A 17,867-nucleotide genomic window follows, 5' to 3' on the forward strand; every position below is an offset into this window, starting at 1 on the left:
AGGCATTTAAAAAAAAAAAACTGGCACAAACATGGAGAAACATGTAAGCAAGTAACAAGAACCAGTGTGCTGCCAAGGGAAGGCCTGAGGGGGCCATTTTTTTGCCTCTGTGGGCAAAACTTTATCAGCTTTAAAAAAAAACATTTCTTGCCTCTGGGGGGGCATACTTGTCTCGACAGACATTTGCATGGGGGCGGGGAACGGCCTAGAGTCCCAAAGGCAGCTGGCTGCAATTTACTTACTATGAAACAAAACTTGTTATTAGCATAACCACAGCACAATCTAAAATTTCTAATAGAGAAGGAATTTGAGACTTTTACATATTAACAACGTCTTTTTAACCTTTTGTTACACCCATTCAAGATGGAGACACACCCTAGGTGTGCACAGGAAAGGAAACCTCAGGCATGAGAATAATTAGCATAGCCATTGTGTAATCTACCATTTCTAATAGAGAAGGTAATTGAGAGTTTTACATATCAACAAGTCTATTTAACCTTTTGTTATACCCATTCAAGGCGCCATTTGTTGTTAAAATTCGGAGGCTCCAGCAGGCTGGGCTAGCTTCATGGGCGGGTAACAGAGACGACCAGAGACATATGGCTGGGCAGGGAAGCTGTATTTCTTTATTCAAGAACAATGATTCATAAACTAAACCAAACTAATCACCAAACAGAACTCTGCTGGCTCTTTCCCCCGCAGCGGCGCCAAGAACTCTCGAACTCTGCCACTCTGGAACTCTCTCGGGGTTCCTTGGGGCAGGGACAAGTGGGCACGCGAAAACTAGCAGGACTGAACCAATTTTCTTGGCAGGGGGAGAGCTAGAACAACCCAATGTAAAGCATACAACATTCTTCTTCTCCTTCTCTTTCTTCCTCTGGTAAGCCAATAATGTGTATATTGTTTCTTTTGAAGTCATCCCATAGGTCTCTGTTGTTGTTTTCAGCATCTCTTAATCTCTTTTTGAGATCTCTTACTTCTTTTTTAGTTGTCTCTAATTTGTCCTCAATCTTGCTAATTTTGTCTTCAGCCTCATTGATTCTATTCTCTGTCCTCTACTGTTTTCTGGAGTTCATCTATTTTGTTACCCTGTTCTGATACTGTTTTAGCTTGTTCAGCTAGCTGTGTTCTTAGCTCAGCTATTTCAGCTTCCAGCTCTGTAATAACCTTGAGATAGTTAGTGTTTTCTTCCAGAGTCTCATTTGTTGTTCCTGTATTTCTGATTACAATTCTTTCAAACTCTTTACTCACTCCTGTGATTATTTCCTTAGCTAATGTTTGGATGTTGAACTCGTTATTTTGTGCTTCACCCTTTGGGGGGCTTTTAGCTGAACTCTTGTCCTGGTTCACTTCTCCAGTATTTCTTCTTGTTGGTTTACCCATTTTATATATTATGAGTTCCCTCTCTTAGTACTTTCAAATTACTGATCACTATTTCCTGGATTGACTTGTGTCTAAGTAAGGTAATTAAAGGGTTCACAGTGGTGGAAGTTAACAGTTGTTTCAGTAGTATTTTAATCCCGGAGTTGGAACTCAGTGATTTAAAAGCCTCTTTTTAAATTTTTTTTCTTCTCTGTATGCTATGGGAGCTTGAGGGCTTCTAACTATAAGTAGGCTTAACTTAATCACTGACTCCTGACCAAAAGATAAGGCAGGGTGTAGCAGAGATAGTCCGGTGGTTATGCAAAGAGACTTTCACAGCCCCACGTCTATGCCACCGAGGAATAGGTCTTCTCCTGAATTTCCTGGTTAGATCTCTGTCCCCCGATTTCCCTTCCTGCCACTGCTCGATTCTGAGGGCAGTAGCAATGGTGACTCAGAGTTGCACTTGGTGAGTCTCAGGGGAGTCCTCTCCTCCCTTCAGCTGTCCCCTTGTTGGTGGAACAGACTGGAGGTGGTGTCTCACTGATAAGACCGTCGGACTGTTACCAGCCACTTAGTCTCTCCCTAGGCTCCTCTCTTGTCGCCAGCCATGTGTTTTTGCACTCACCAGTGATTTGGTGGGTTCCTGGAGTCATTCTAGTCTTTTCTTGTCTCAGTCCCAGGTGGTCTCCTTTGCTATTTGTAGTTGATCCAGGAGAGGAGGAAACAGATCTGCTGCTGCTCGTATCCCCGCCTCCAGAAGTCTCCGACTCGGTGATTTTTGTTTTAATAATCAAAGCCTTGGTGATTTTTGTACTAATCAAAGCCTTGGTGATTTCTGTTTTAATGATGTAAGCCTTATGAGATTATAAAAATAAAGTTCTGCTTAAGTATGACAGAGATGTCTTCTTGACTCCCCTTCTCTTTCAGGATACCCCTAGTAACCTTCTGGGTCTGGCCCCTGGCATGGCCTCTTTCACATAAAATAGCAAAACATAACTAAAGGCTGCTGTTATCTTGGGCAGGTCCTTAACGTGGACCCAATTATGAAGGATACAACTGACTGAAGAGTAACTGAAGGACCACTAACTAAGAGTTCTAGAAGGAAACAGGGAGTAAGCTGGGGGCTGGGTGGTAGCACAGCTGGTTAAGTGTACATGGTGCAGTGCAAGGACCAGCTTAAGGATCCCATTTCGAGCCCCTGGCTCCCCACTTGCAGACAAATGGTGAAGAGGTCTGCAGGTGTTGTATCTTTCTCTCCCTGCTCTGTCTTCCCCTCCTCTTTCAACTTCTTTCTTCCTATCCAACAGAGGCAACAAAAGCAATAAAAAAAAAAAAATAGGGAAAATGGCCTCCAGGAACAGTGGATTCTTCATGCAGGCACCAAGCCCCAAGGATAACCCTGGAGACAAAACAAACAAGCAAACAAAAACCAGGGAATAAGCTAGTTGGCATTTTGCATTTGACAATAACAAAAACAAACAAGTGAAACTATGCCTCTCACTTGTATCCTGCATTGTCATCTCCTTCAGTGCACCCCCAGTACTTTGGAATACTCTTGGTGTCTGCCTGTTGGAAGATCCAAGAAAACTAATATATGATTTAACAATGAATTCTTCCCTCCCAACCCCCCCTTTTATTTTCATTTTCTGAGAGAGGCAGAAATAGAGGTGTAGAGAAAGACAGAGAGGAGAGAGATCTGAAGTACTGCTCCACTACTCCTGAAGTTTCCCTCCATTTTGTGGGTGAAGACGAGGGGCTTGAACCCTCCCTACACAGTGTGTGCTCTAGTGGGTACACCACCACCCAGTCCCAAAAATTCATTTTTTAAAGTTATGATAAATAAAAAGTAGAAAATAACCCCAAACCACCCACAAGTCTAGACTATACATAACTTTTAGGAACAGATTTCACTAGACTGATCTACCTCTAAACTTATACTATCTACATTTTACAGTGTCATAAATTATCAATAGCTGAGTATTATCCTGGCCCTTATAAGCCTGTTTGGGGGGGGGCCTGAATGGTAGCTGAGCAAAAGGAAAATGTTGTATCTTTAGAAATTTAAAAGAAAAGAGAGAGTGCAACAAGTATTCAATATGAAAAGACAAAACTGAAAAGAGGTAGCGGACTGGGTGTGGGAGACAGCATAATGGTTATGCAAACAGGCTCATACCTGATGCTCTGAGGTCCCAGGTTCAATCCCCTAACCACCATAAACCAGAGCTGAGCGGTGCTCTGGTTTAAAGAGAGAGAGAAAATCTAGTATTTAATGCTAGTCCATGTGCTAAAAGGGCTGACTTTCTGAATATGTCAAGAGAGGTCAGGGTATCTAGCATATTGAGAGCAGCTAGGGAGGTGGCTCAGCAGAAGACACAGGACTTACACTCATAAAGGCCTTTTGTTTAACCACCAGCATCATATATGGTGGAAAGTGCTCTGGTCTCTTATTATATTAACAAATTATTTACTTTTGGTGAATCCAGGGCCTTAAGTATATAGAACCACACTGATCCAGGCCACATTTATTTTCACTCAGAAAGTGGGTAAGAGACATGAGAGCACTGAAGCTTCCTCCACTACTGTTAACACCTGCCATGTGGTGCCAGGGCTAAGCCAGATGGTGTGCATGGTAATAAAGAGACCCTACCTGGAGTGAGCTCTCTAGCCCTGAAATAAACCAATGTTTAAAAATAAGTCAAAAGAACCAATGGAAATGTAATAAATGAACAAAAAAACACATGTGGAGCTAGACTTTAAGTCTGCATGGTTGGGCTAAAGTGAGTTCATATAGAAGAGAGTGGACAGAAACAGCTGCCAAAAGATCAAGTCACACTCCATGCTATTTCATCTCCAGTTCTGATATTTTTTATTTAGAGAAAAAATTGAAATCACAATAGGTTACAACTATTGCTTCCCTAGTCTGTGTACTATTGTCTTCCATTTGAAAAAAAAAAAACAATTAGTCAAATCTATCTTCATCCACCTTGTGAAGTAATAAGCGAAAGGAACACTGGTCATCTCAGGAAAATCTAGGGTGGAAAAACACAGAATAAGTCACTTACATCACAATTCTAAGCAGTCTTTCCCTAGGTTACAACTACTACTAATAATAACAGTAATAATAATAATTATTTTTCCACATAATATCTTGATGATTTCAGCTGAAAAAGATACACTCTGATTCTGACTTAGCAGACATTTAATGTTCTGTCATTAAAGTGAAAGTTTATGTCAATGACTGGTCTGTAAGAGCAATCTTAGTTCACAATTTTACTTGACCCACTTGAAAGCCCTGTACTTCGCTCCGCTAGTGATGAAAAATAATTCAATTTATAGGTCCAATAGAATTTATCAAAATGCAGCCAGTGCCAATACAAACTCCTTTTTTAAATTAATTAATTTATTCACTTTTGTTGCCCTTGTTGTTTTATTGTTGTAGCTATTATTGTTGTCATCGTTGTTGGATAGGACAGAGAGAATTAGAGGGAGGAGGGGAAGACAGGGAGGGGGATCGAAAGACAGACACCTGTAGACCTGCTTCACTGCTTGTGAAGCGACTCCCCTGCAGGTGGGAGAGCCAGGGGCTCAAACCAGGATCCTTACTCTGGTCCTTGCGCTTTGCACCAACTGCCACTGGGCTACCACCTAACTACCTGCTAACACCTTTTTTAAAAATCAGTTTTAATATATTTACTTATTTATTTATTTCATGAGAGAGGCTAGAGTACCAGGGACAGATCCTGGGGCCTTCACACAAGTGAGTACTGCATTCTGCCCCTGAGTAACCTTTAAATCAGTCCAATTCCAGACAGAGAATTCCATATTAAAAATTATAATCATATACAATTTTTTAAAAAATATTCATTTATTCCCTTTTGTTGCCCTTGTTTTATTGCTGTAGTTACTATTGTTGTTATTATTGTTGTCACTGTTGGATAGGATAGACAGAAATGGAGAGAGGAGGGAAAGACAGAGAGGGGAGAGAACCTACTTCACTGCCCATGAATCAACATATACAGATTTTAACCCAAGTGATATGAAACAGATCTGATTATGGGTCACAGGCATATCCCAATGGCAGAGTGCTCGACTTGTGTACCAAAAGCCCAAGGTTTGATCACCAGCACAACATATCTTAGAGCTGAATAGCGTTCTGGTCAGTCTTATACACAACGCAGCCGCTCACTGTATAAGGAAGAAACTTCAGTGCTGTGTGAAAGTAAATAAATCTGAGAGAAAACACACACACACACACACAAAAATCACTGACAGCAGCGACAGTGGTGTATCTGGTAGAGTGTACATGTTACCATACACTAGGATTTGGGTTCAAGCCCTTGGTCCTCACCTGCAAAGGGGAAATTATATAAGCGATGAAGCAGTGTTGCAGGTACCTCTTTCTTTCTCCTTTTCCATCTCCTCCCCCTTTAATTTCTCTGTCCTGGCAAAAAGAAGAAGAAAAAAAACATACTGATTGTCAAAACATAGTTAAAATAAACAAATAGTTTGAGACTTGCATCTTATTATAAATTTATATTGTTTAATTCTAGGAGTTGGGAAATGTTTATTTCTCAATTTTTTAAATCTTTATTTACCTATTGGATAGAGACAGCCAGAAACAGAGAGAAAGAGGGAGAGAGGAGGAGAGACAGAGAGACACCTGCATGCCTGCTTCACAACTTATGAAGCTTTTCCCCTGCAGGTGGGGGCCAGGTGCTTGAACCCAGGTCCTTGTGCATTGTAATGTGTACACTTTTAAAAAATATTTATTATTTTATTTCCTTTTTGTTGCCCCTTTTTATTGTTATAGTTATTATTGTTGTTGATGTCATCACTGTTGGATAGGACAGAGAGAACTGGAGAGGAGGGGAAGACAGAGACAGAGAGAGAAAGATAGACAGCTGCAGACCTGCTTCACCACCTGTGAATCGACTCCCCTGCAGGTAGGGAACCAGGGGCTCCAACCGGCATCCTTAAACAGGTCCTTGAACTTTGTGCTCCATGCACTTAACCCGCTGTGCTACCGCCCAACTCCCTGTAATGTGTACACTTAACCTGGTGTGTAACCTGACCCTGAAATGTTTATTTTTCTACTCAGCCAATTAAATTTTAAAATGTAGAAAATCATAATGCTGGTACTCTGGTTCGAATGTTTAAATGGGGATAAAGGAGATAAAGCTGTTTACCCCAACAGTCATGCAAATGAAATGACACACTGAAAAACAGGCAGAAGCTACCTGAAAGATGGAGACACTGGAAAAGAAACTTTCAGAGGTACTAAACAAAATTGAAGCACATAGAAAGACTGAGTTGAGAGATACAGATAGGAGGCAAAAATCACAACAACAACAAAAAGGAGCAGAAGAATAGACAGGCAAAGTAGAATTGATAGGCACAATAGTGACAAGGAACTGAGACTAACAGACAGTTTTGTGTTTTTTTTTTTTTTCCTATTGCCACCAGGGTTATTGCTGGGAATCCACCACTCCTGGAAGCCATTTTGTCTTCCCCCCACCCCACTAATTTTTCCAGAGAGAACAGGGAGAAATTAAGAGAGGACGGGGAGAGAGAGAGGGGAGAAAGACAGGCACCTGTAGACCTGCTTCAATGCTTGTGAAGCGAACCTCCTACAGGTGAGGAGTGGGGATCTGAACCCGAGTCCTTATGCTTGGTACTATGTGCACTTAGCCAGGTGCACCATCACCCGACCCCAAACCAGCCATTTTTTTAAAAGACCACTTTACTAACATATTTTGTTTTTCTACTAAATTCTATTATTTTCATCTCTAGTATTTCCACTTAAGCAGGCTGTCTTTTACTTTTAAAAATAGTTTGATCCCGTAAAGATCCCAGTTCAAGCCCCTGGCTCCCCACCTTCAGGGGAGTCGATTCACAATTGGTGAAGCAGGTCTGCAGGTGTCTATCTTTCTCTCCTTCTCTCTGTCTTCCCGTCCTCTCTCAATATCGTTCTGTCCTATCCAACAATGATGACATCAATAACTACAACAATAAAACAAGGGCAACAAAAGGGAATAAATAAATATATAAATGGGTATAAAAATAGTTTGATCCTCAGCATCACATGTACCAGAGTAATGCTCTAGAGTTCTCTCTCTTCTCTCTTTCACTAACTAATAATTTTTTTTAAAAGATGGTAGACTATGGGAGTCGGGAGGTAGCACAGCGGGTTAAGCGCACGTGGAACAAAGCGCAAGGACTGGCTTAAGGATCCCGTTTCAAGCCCCCGGCTCCCCACCTGCAGGGGAGTTGCTTCACAAGCGGTGAAGCAGGTCTGCAGGTATCTATCTTTCTCTCGCCCTCTCTGTCTTCCCCTCCTCTCTCTATTTCTCTCTATCCTATCCAACAACAATGACATCAATAACCCCAAAAATGTTAAACAACAAGGGCAACAAAAGGGAATAAATAAATATAAAAAAAAATATAAAAAAAAGATGGTAGACTATATATATATATATATATACACACACACAAATATATATATATATATATATTGCAGTCATATTTATTGACAATAACAATTTCTGCTATTACAAAGGTTCATCTAATTGGATGTGTTAACTTGATGAAAGGTAAATTCTCTCACATTGCATATCTTATCATAACATTAAAAGCCCTTACCTTGGAATTTTATCTGTCAATTAAACCTCAATCAAGATTTTAAAAGAAGTTCATAGGGAGCTGGGGAGACAGTATAACAGTTCTGCAAAAGATTTTCATGCCTGAGGCTCTAAGGTCCCAGGTTTAATCCCCTGTACCACCATAAGCCAGAGCTGAGCAGTGCTCTGGTTGGTGTCTCTCTCCACCTCTCTCTTTTATCTTTTTATATATTTATTTGGATAGAGATAGAGGAAAATTCAGTGGATAGGTGAAGACAGAGAAGGAGCAAAAGAGACACCTGTAGCACTGCTTTACTACTTATGAAGCTTCTCCCCTCAAAGTGTGGGCTGGGGGCTCGAACCTGGATTGTTGTGGGTCCCTTCTCTCTCTTTCAGGTTCAGTCCCCTGGACCATTATGAGCAAGCCAGAGCTGAGGACTGGTCTAGTTAAAAAAGAAACAAACAAAACTTACATATCAATGGATGGATGTGGGAGAGCTCTAATTTTACATATTATTTCATATAAAACAAAGAACAATTGTACACAAATTCACCCTGTGACAAGGTCCTAAGGGCATCATGGTGATTTATGTAACATTGGTGTCAGACTGAAAATACATTCTTAGCTGAAAATAACTTACCATTTACACTCTTTTTGTCCATTTTCCCCCCTTTGCTGTACTTAGTCATGCTCTTTCTTCTTCTATGCATTTTTTTAGTAGTCATCAATCTGAAGAATTCCTTCTTCTGCTACCACCTACCAGTTTATTTCTCTGCTGCAGCAGAAGGGTATATAGAAAAAATTCCTGCTTACTATTCAGATTAAACAGAAAAATTACTTTAACATTTCATATTTTTACATATTTCTCATTGATTTCCCAAGATCTTCCCCCCCCCCCAAATAAAAGGCAAAACAAGAAAAATTCCAATCACAAAAAATCAAACAACATATGATCAATGGTCATGCCAAGCTGAGAAATTAAATTAAAAAAAAAAGTGATGAAAAGATTTAGAAACTCAACAGTTGTCGTCTCAAGGAGCCATTTTACTTCTGTTTTACTTTCCTTCTCCACCTATTCTTATAATCTAAGAATAAATGGGTAACTTAAAATTTGAACTCAGTGTCTGTAAGACCTATAAATTTTATTTTTGAAGACTACCAAAAGAATTGTGGAAGATGCAGCAATTGAGTTTTTCAAAATAATTCTAGAAACTAAGGGTGTAAAGTGCTTTACCTGCTTGAGTTTTCAATTTTCTGGACTGCTTATTGCCCAATGGCTCTGAATACATTAAAACACGAACACATACGCCACCTACATTTAAAATAGGGTAGCATTTGTATGCCCATATAAGCATTGGGTGTGTGTATATATATATATATATATTTTTTTTTTTTTTGCAAAAGAGCAATAGATTCATCAAGTCCTTTCAAAAGAACTGACCACAAAGGCACATTTTCTCAAACTGTATATATATATGTGTGTGTGTGTGTGTGTGTGTATGTATACATACACACACACACACACACACACACACACACACACATATATATATGTATATGTATATACATATAAGAATTAGAGGGGGGGAAAAAAGGAGACAGTGACTAATGTAACAGCAGTTGCAGAACTGGAAATTAACACCACATAAATAGTTTCCATTTGCTAAAATCCCGAGATTCATCTCTACTACCAATCTGTTTGTCACTGGCATCTAGATTTCAAATTTAGTCTGTATTAGCTACTAACAAACAGTACTCAATAATGAACTAGCAGTAGTAGTAATGGCTTCTTATACCACCCTCCTACTACCTTTAGCTTCAAATTAATATATGCAGATTTTGCAAACTTAAAAAAATTAAAGTAAAACAAGGACTGACATAAACAACAAATCTAGTCAGTAACAGCACTGCAGTGACATTGTTTCTACTTCTCATTCCTTCCCCCATCTCAAACCCCACCCTTTGACCTCTGTATATGGGATGAGCCTGAGCAGAAGACTTGGTGATGTCAGGACTGCGCTGTTCCCACGGACGATCCTAGAGGACTGCTGTGCTTCTGGGAACTGGGGCACAGGGATGTCTGTCTGACTGAAACCTAAAACAACAACAATTCACCCCACCCCTCATGTTCCCAAATACAGTAGCAGCCAGGTATATGTGCTATGTAAGGTCCATCTAATCAATGTGACTATGATGAACATAAGCTCATTATTGTAAGTCAGTAATCTCCATGGGGGCAGCAGGATTAAATTCTCCATGTCCCATGTAACACACAGGTCATATATTATAATGCTGGGCATTCTTAACAGCCAGAGAAAAAGGTTCTCCTCTACAAGGCTTTTATATCAATAGTATACATCAATTCCTTGGTAAATTTTATTTCAACATATTTTTCTATTTAAATGACCAGGGGAGTGATGTCTTTGTTTTATGAGTGAACTGAAGTACAAAAAGATAGAATTATTTCATGCCTTCAGCTGCAGTTAATAGCATTTCAAGGCAGGATTTCCTATTCACTGGACTTAGCTGTTTTGCACAAGACATTAAAGGCCACAGGAAAAACACTAATGCATTTAAATGGATTTCTGATGAATTTCACTAAGAAGGAAGATTCTTTCCCAAAATGATAACTCATAATTACAACTAAAATTTTAGAAAGGTCAGGAGAAAAGAGGGGAAAGATGGGTGGATTTGGGCAAAGGAGGTGACAGTCTATTGATTAACAGGAAGGCTACTAATATGGAAAAGTTTTCTCCCTGTCCTATCACTTTGTTTCATGTCTTTGGTTACTGTTAAACAGTATTCTCTCCAAGCTATTCGAACCTATAAGTATCAATTGTTCACATCCCTGCTAGAACTAGTTATCTCTGAAATGCTGAAACAATTAGCTCTAGTTTTTGTCTTGTCCTTCCCTTTCACTTTTATAATGTCAAAGAGAAGCACTAGAGTCAGCTGAATGCTATGTTTGTTGAGTTTTTACCATATATATATATATATATATATATATATATATATATATATATATATATATAACCTAGAACCTATTTTACCTTTTCAAACTCTAGTTTTCCATACCTGTCAACTCCTAATTGATGTCTTTATACTGTGAGCTCACTGTGTATTCGGAGCACCAACCCCTGAAAAAGCTTAAGCCAGAGTAGCACAATGGAAGAAACAAACAAACCCAAAACAAAAACAAAGCCAAAAAAGTCACACTCTGAAATACTTAAGACATATATGCAAGGAATGGAATTATCTAGATGGCTACAGCAAATCCCCCCAAAAGGCCCTGAGTCCATCCCAACCATTTCAAACTTTAACCCCCAAAGTTCTCTAATTTAATTTTCTAGATCTAGCTATGCACTATTTTTTAACAAAAGTTACAAACCCATGTTGCCTTTAAAGTATACACAGAAAGAAAAAAAAAAAAAGAAAGAAATAAAGGTTAGTCTTGGCATGAAAAGAAAGGGAAAGAGTCAAATTACCTGCAAACAGACTGGGGTTGTGTCTGAGTCCAAATCGCTGCATTTACCATTCATTATACAGCTGCATTATTGGGGGAAGGGGAGTTTAGAAGGGCACTGACCCCGAAAGTTGTCAATACTTCTCACTCATCATCAGGAAGGGGGAAGAAGGAAAGTTTTTTTCTCTGGGTAATTTTTTGTTTGTTTGTTTTGGTTTTTTTTGGCTCCTGAAAAGGCTGGCAAAGAACAGTAACAGTACAAGCAGTTAGAATATTTCTTTAAAAACATCTTTAAAAATGCAAAACATTAAGGAATTTTAAAACACTAAATGTCGTTAATTTAGAAAGAATTTTCACTAGAGTTAGACAGCCACCCCAAAAGAGCATGACAAAAGGGCATTTGGTTTAAGAGAAATAAAATACCACACAAAAATCCAAAACAAAACTAAAAACATTTCAACTTAGACCTGGAAGACTAGAAGATTCCAACAGCAGATTTCTGTTCACTACTGAAACTTTCCAAAATCCAAGCTTCAAAGATGCCTAAATGTATCTTAAATGAATTTAACTTTGCTTTGTTTTGTTAAAAAAAAAAAAAAAAAAGGAGAAGGAAGAAAGAAAGAAAGAAAGCAGTGAACCTGGTTATAAATCCTGCAATATATTACATTAAAAATTTCCTAGTACAATTAAAACAAGTTTTAAAAGAAATTAAGCAAACAACAAACAAACAAATAAAAACAATAGCAGCAGAGGTTACCTGTCTGAGCACCTACATTTTCTTAGGAGGGGATCGTGTCTCACCAGCCATATAGCCCAAAAACCTTCTCAAAAAGAGTGAGCCAGGAGAAAAATGTAACACAAGATTTGATTTCACAATGTCTCTAAGATCCCCAGGCCCCAAACTGGGAATTCACTGAATGAAGAGAATTTATTTTTTCACTGTGTTCTTCTTGTTTTCATCTTGAGAAAAAGAAGAGTTGGTTTTAAAAGTCAATGACTTCTTTCAATGCTTTGGATGCCTTCTTAAAAGTCTGATAAAGTACCTGATGAAAGCAAGTCTCTTGATGTTTTTCTAATGTTCCAAGGAATTTTCTTACTGATAGCATATACACAAATATTTCAAAGTTCATTGGAGTAAAAGCCAGCATAAATAACCAAAGATAGACACCAAAAAAGTGAAAACTTAAAAATTTTAAATGAAATTGTTCATGTGTGTCTGTATGTGTATGTGTGCATGCTCTGTATAGTCCAGTTTTCATCATGAGTGACATAAAAACAATATCAGAAAGAATTACTTTTAAAATATACAATTCAGAATTACAATTTTAACAATAAACAGCAAATTTACAATGATTGAATACTGGCATGTAATTGTTATACATTTGATAAAAACATTTTTAACCTTCCATATTAGATTATACAAATGTTGTTAAACAATATGAAAATATTTAACTTTCATTTAAATATGAGAGCTGTTTTATTTGGTTTATTCCAGGAATAATTTGTCTTCACCTTCATTTTTGAGGGAATTTAAGAAGATACTCATGTTTTTAAAGTCTAAACTATTCCTGTCCTTTTAATTCTAAAATATTGGTTGATGAATATTGGTTGGTATGCTTTAATAAAGTGTAAATGAACATAAGATGAATAGATATAGAGTAACCTAAAGGTAAATAGTTTCAGATGTTTCTTACAGTACAATGTTTAACTTGGTATGGTTTTAAAAAAAATAATAAAAACTATGTTTTTTTCCTGGTGTCTTATCCGCCTAACAGAACCTTGAATTTTTCATTAGAGAGAACAATCTATTTGAGTTTTTAAAATTCTAATCTATATACATGTGGTAAGTAATTATTCAATGTGTATGTATCATAATTTGTGTGGCAACCAGCTGGTCTCAAACATATGAATGATGGGTTTAAGCAATTCTTTCTTCCTCATTTATCCCTCTGTATAGAATACATCCTCCAAAGCATGGTCATTCAGTAAAAGAAGTACCAAGAATTTCTGTTAATGAATCAGAGGTACTTATATGTGTATGAGTTGCAAAAAGACAATGTGGCAAGTCAAATCTTTTAGATGAGATTTATATATGTTAAAAGAAGTTAGGAACTCCTCTTATGTAGCTTCTTCTAAGTGAAATGAGACACTGAACAGATTAGAGATACTATTCTATTTGTCAATAATCAACCTTTAACTCAACTTTAATATTATTTAATTCTATGGAAAAACAAATTTTATTACATTCCTTTTTAAAAAATGGGGGGAAAACTATACAAGTAAGCATGATCAAACCTCTGTTAAAGCTGGTTAATACTGATCTTTTGTTATTGCATTGAAGTCTCTCTAGTAGTGTCCAAGAAAACATATTTAAGGTCCATCTGAAGGGGAAAAAAAAGTACTGAAGAGGCAAGAAAGGATTCAAATAGAAGCTTCAGAGAATTGCAGGGAGATGGAACTTGTTTAAAAAATTACGTTGAGCTCTGCAGCATCTCCATTTCTTAACACACCTTCCAAACCATCAATAGGATTTGTTTTATGCATCCTTTAAAAATTCATGTCATATACAGAATTCAGAAAGTAAAGGAGTATAAAGAATAGAAGACACTGAAGGCTTCAAATTAGGGCTGAAAGAGATTCTATAATGCTAAATATGTCCCCCAAATAAAAATGTCCAGTCCACCCTACCCCACCCCAAAAGCCTATATATAAGAAAAAATAATAAAAGGAAATAATGTAATAATAGTAATAGGAGAAAAATAACATGACCAAAGCACTGAATTAAAGTATGGAGCTCTGAATAAATTTGAATAAATAAATGAATATACTGAATGGTCTAAACCAAAGGAAAAATATATATATATAATATGTACACACAAAAAGGCCCAAGAATATCTATTCTTTCATGTGAGTACCCCAGTGGAGTCATAAAAGCAACTAGCAACTGTTTCCCATCATGCTCCATTTCCTAGCTCTATCCATTTATGATTGGGTTATGTAAACAAAAACTAAAACATATATACATGCATGCGTGCACAAACACACACACACACACACACATACACACACACATATATCCCCCATAAATGTGAAAAATGCAAATATGTAACACTGGTGTTAAGAAATCATTTCAGCTTTATACTTAAGAACTTATAGGCCCTTAAGAGGTCCCCCACCCCCCATAATTTTCCTTGTCCTTATTCTTTAAATGCTTAGTCACCAAAAGGGTGTGTGTGGGGGGAGGTTTTAAACTGCATGTTCCAAGTCAGTGTCTTGTTAACAAAAAGGTAGCATTTCTTCACTTTTGTTTAAAGATGCAGGCATAGATCAGGGAATGTTAAAACTAGCATGTATTTTAAAAAATGCAACATCAACAGAGCATTTATCTTCTTAAAAAAAAAAGACTAAAACACAAACACAAGTCAATGTACATATTTTAAATTAGTATAATTTTATCTACATTGGAATAAATGTTACTTTGTGTACCAGATATTGCAATACTGTTCATTTCTCTTTTTATTATGCAAACATGCCAATTTTGTCATTAAAAAGCCTTTATTGGGTCATCTTCACATTGCACTCCCACCCATATGAAGGGAAGAAAAAAACCAAAAAAAGAGGAAAAAAATCCCAGCGAAAGAGATCCTTGAGATGTTATACACTATGAACACAAAGCTCCTAGAAATGATACTAGCAGAATTTTCAGGTGTGTGTGTGTGTGTGTGTTGTGTGTGTGTGTATTTCTTAAGTTAGGTAGATGTTTGCAACACAATGTGAAGTCTGCTATTCTGAACTAACTTTTTAAGAAAATAAAGTAACAAGCAAGAGAAAATAAAAAAGCTCTATGTTCTTCATGACATGAGAACAAACAAATCTTTAAATAAATTAAGAGTTTGACATCTTGTCTCTTCTGTCTCTCTGTAAATGAAATTCAGCAATATCTTAACAGCACAGATCTTTTCTATTTCCCCACTTCTAATTCTACTCAATTTTCTCTCATCTTCCTGAGCATCTTCCATGAACAGCATTGCAAGTTGGTTAAAAAAAAAACAAAAAAGAAGAAAAACAAAAAAGAAGAAAAAAGTTTTACAAGGGCTTTGTTGGTTAATGATTTGCCAGTGGAGTCACTCCACCAGGAGTTTGATTTCATTGGCTATCAGTTGGTTCATGTTGAATAGGCCCCCTGGTAGCTTGGTGAGCAGCTCTCGCTCGGTGCTTTCAGGGTCGCTGTCAACAGAGCTGGAACTTGCGCTCATGTTGTCGACAGCAGTGCTGGCTGGGGGACCCAGCTCCGGCTCGCTAGTCTCACTGGCTGTGGACACCACGGAGAGCAGGGACATACGCCGGGTGAGCCGGCCAGAGGGCAGAAGGGAGGCGGCATAGTCCGCTATGATACCTGCTACATCTAGATTACAAGCCTTATCAAAGGCGATGAAACCTACATTTGCATTTGCCTCGCAGACACAGAAGGAGCCGTCATCTTTCATCAGTAGATCTATGCCACACACATCCATCCCCAGAATATTAGACACTTGGATAGCTAGTTGCTTCCCTTGTTCACTCAAGGAGCACATCATCCCCACGCCACCTGCCAGAAGAGAAACAAAATTAAAAGTAACCTATCAATAAATGACAATTTGGACTACAACAAAAGGTGACCACTAAGGCTAACCTCCCCTTCTAACTGTAACAATATAACCTAAAAGGCACTAAAAATGAAGTTATATTTTTACTAAAAAAGATTATGCAAGGACTAGAAAAATAGCATAGGGGTTACATTAAAAAGACTTTCATTCCTTAGGCACCAAAGATTCCCAGGTTCAATCCCTATTATTACCATTAGCAAGAGTTTAGCAGTTATCTGGTTAAAAATAAAAAATGATTATGTGAGTGTAACTATCTTTCACATACCCTATAATCCTATCTGTGGAAAATAAGCAAGAAAATATACACATATAACAGCAACTGATTAAAAATAACTTCAAGTATGGAAAAATGAAGAAAGGGAATGAGTAGTAGTAATGGTGATTCTTAAAATACAGGATAATCAACTCTGAATGGATAACTGTTAATGAATTGTGCCCTTAGATAGCCATAAAAACATATGTATCCATATTTCCATAGGTACTGTATATCCTTGAAACAGAAGACTTAGAACAGTGAAATTCTAACGAAGTCCTGGATTAAACTATTAAATAATTTCAGAAAAACACAACATGAAGCTCACCAGAGTTGGGATTTTTTTACTATTTTGTTCACTACTATATGTAAAATACTGCAATAACAGTAATTGACACTTAGGAGGCATTCAAAATTATTTACTCAGTGATCAATCAAAAGGAAGAAAGTAAAACAGATCTGTTCTCACTAGAGGAGAGGGAACAAGGACAATAGGGGAAAGTGATGATATTCCAAAGATGTCATATTATTATAATGGCAGACATACAGGTAGAAAGCCAAAGAAATTAAAGTACATAGGTATATAGCCAAAGAAATTAATATTGGTATTTAAGGACTAGGGAGGTAACACAGTAGTAGATCACACAAGTTATGTGCGTGAGGCCCCCAATTCAAATCTCTGGCATCACTTATATCAGAGTTGAGCAGTGCTCTGGTATTTGTCTTTGTCATAAAGATAAAGTAGAAAGATAAAAGCCTTAAAGACAGGCTAATTAAAAAAAATTAAGAGTGGTATTCATATAGGTAAGAATAGCACAGTAAACAAAGTTGCTCTGAAATAGATTAATGCTCAGAGGGAAATCTAATACATAAAAAAGATAGTATCACAAATCAATAATAAACAGACTATTTATTCACCAATAAACAGTGCTGGAAAAACTGATTATTTTTTATCTGCACTTGGTTCAGTGCACATGTCACCATATGCAAGGACCCCAGTTCAAGCCCCTAGTCCCCACCTGCAGAGGGGAAGCTTCATAAGCAGTGAAGCAGTGCTGCAGGTGTTTCTCTTTTTCTCTCTATCCCCCCTTCCATCTAAGTTTCTCTCTGTCCTATCAAATATAAGAAAAATAAAATTTTAATTAATTTCACTACTAGACATGCTTCTTAAGAGTACACAATTTTCCGGTTTGAGCTCCTGGCTCCCCACCTATAGGGAGTCACTTCACAAGCGGTAAAGCAGGTCTGCAAGTGTCTTTCTCTCCCCCTCTCTGTCCTCCCCTCCTCTCTCGATTTCTCTCTGTCCTATCCAACAACGATGATATCAGTAACAACAACAATAATAAATATAACAATAAAAAACAAGGGCAACAAAAGGGAATAAATAAAAACAAATTTAAAGAGTACATAATTTTGAATACAAGTATATTGATAATATTCAATGTGAAAGACAGTAAGTTTCTCAACTTAATAAAAAAATTAAGTTATAGCATTCACTACACAAGTTGTAATATTACTACAT

The 17,867-nt window shown here is 37.5% G+C and overlaps 1 protein-coding gene and 1 long non-coding RNA gene across 8 annotated transcripts in view; both read right to left on the reverse strand.

Annotated features, from left to right (window-relative positions):
• LOC132538121 (uncharacterized) overlaps positions 1-17,867 on the reverse strand; it is a 350,189-nt gene that overhangs the window by 252,552 nt on the left and 79,770 nt on the right. The gene's annotated exons all lie outside the window — the stretch shown is intronic.
• Positions 4,205-17,867, reverse strand: part of RIMKLB (ribosomal modification protein rimK like family member B) — a 63,549-nt gene continuing 49,886 nt past the window's right edge. The window contains exons 6-12 of one of the 7 annotated variants that reach the window (XR_009549529.1): positions 12,204-16,034; positions 11,469-11,683; positions 9,218-9,295; positions 8,624-8,758; positions 8,345-8,425; positions 5,714-5,806; positions 4,205-4,394 (exon numbers count right to left, since the gene is read on the reverse strand). Coding sequence is in view for 1 of the 7 variants with exons in the window: in XM_060190113.1 (XP_060046096.1) it covers positions 15,571-16,034 (464 nt within the window). In the remaining 6 variants the exon portion in view is untranslated. Of the gene's footprint in view, positions 4,395-5,713; positions 5,807-8,281; positions 8,426-8,623; positions 8,759-9,217; positions 9,296-11,468; positions 11,684-12,035; positions 16,035-17,867 lie in introns of those variants that run through there. The other 6 variants (XR_009549527.1, XR_009549532.1, XR_009549531.1 and 3 more) reach the window with 6 other exon arrangements.

This window comes from Erinaceus europaeus, chromosome 4 (genome assembly GCF_950295315.1).
Source record: "Erinaceus europaeus chromosome 4, mEriEur2.1, whole genome shotgun sequence".
Classification (NCBI taxonomy): Eukaryota; Metazoa; Chordata; class Mammalia; order Eulipotyphla; family Erinaceidae; genus Erinaceus; species Erinaceus europaeus.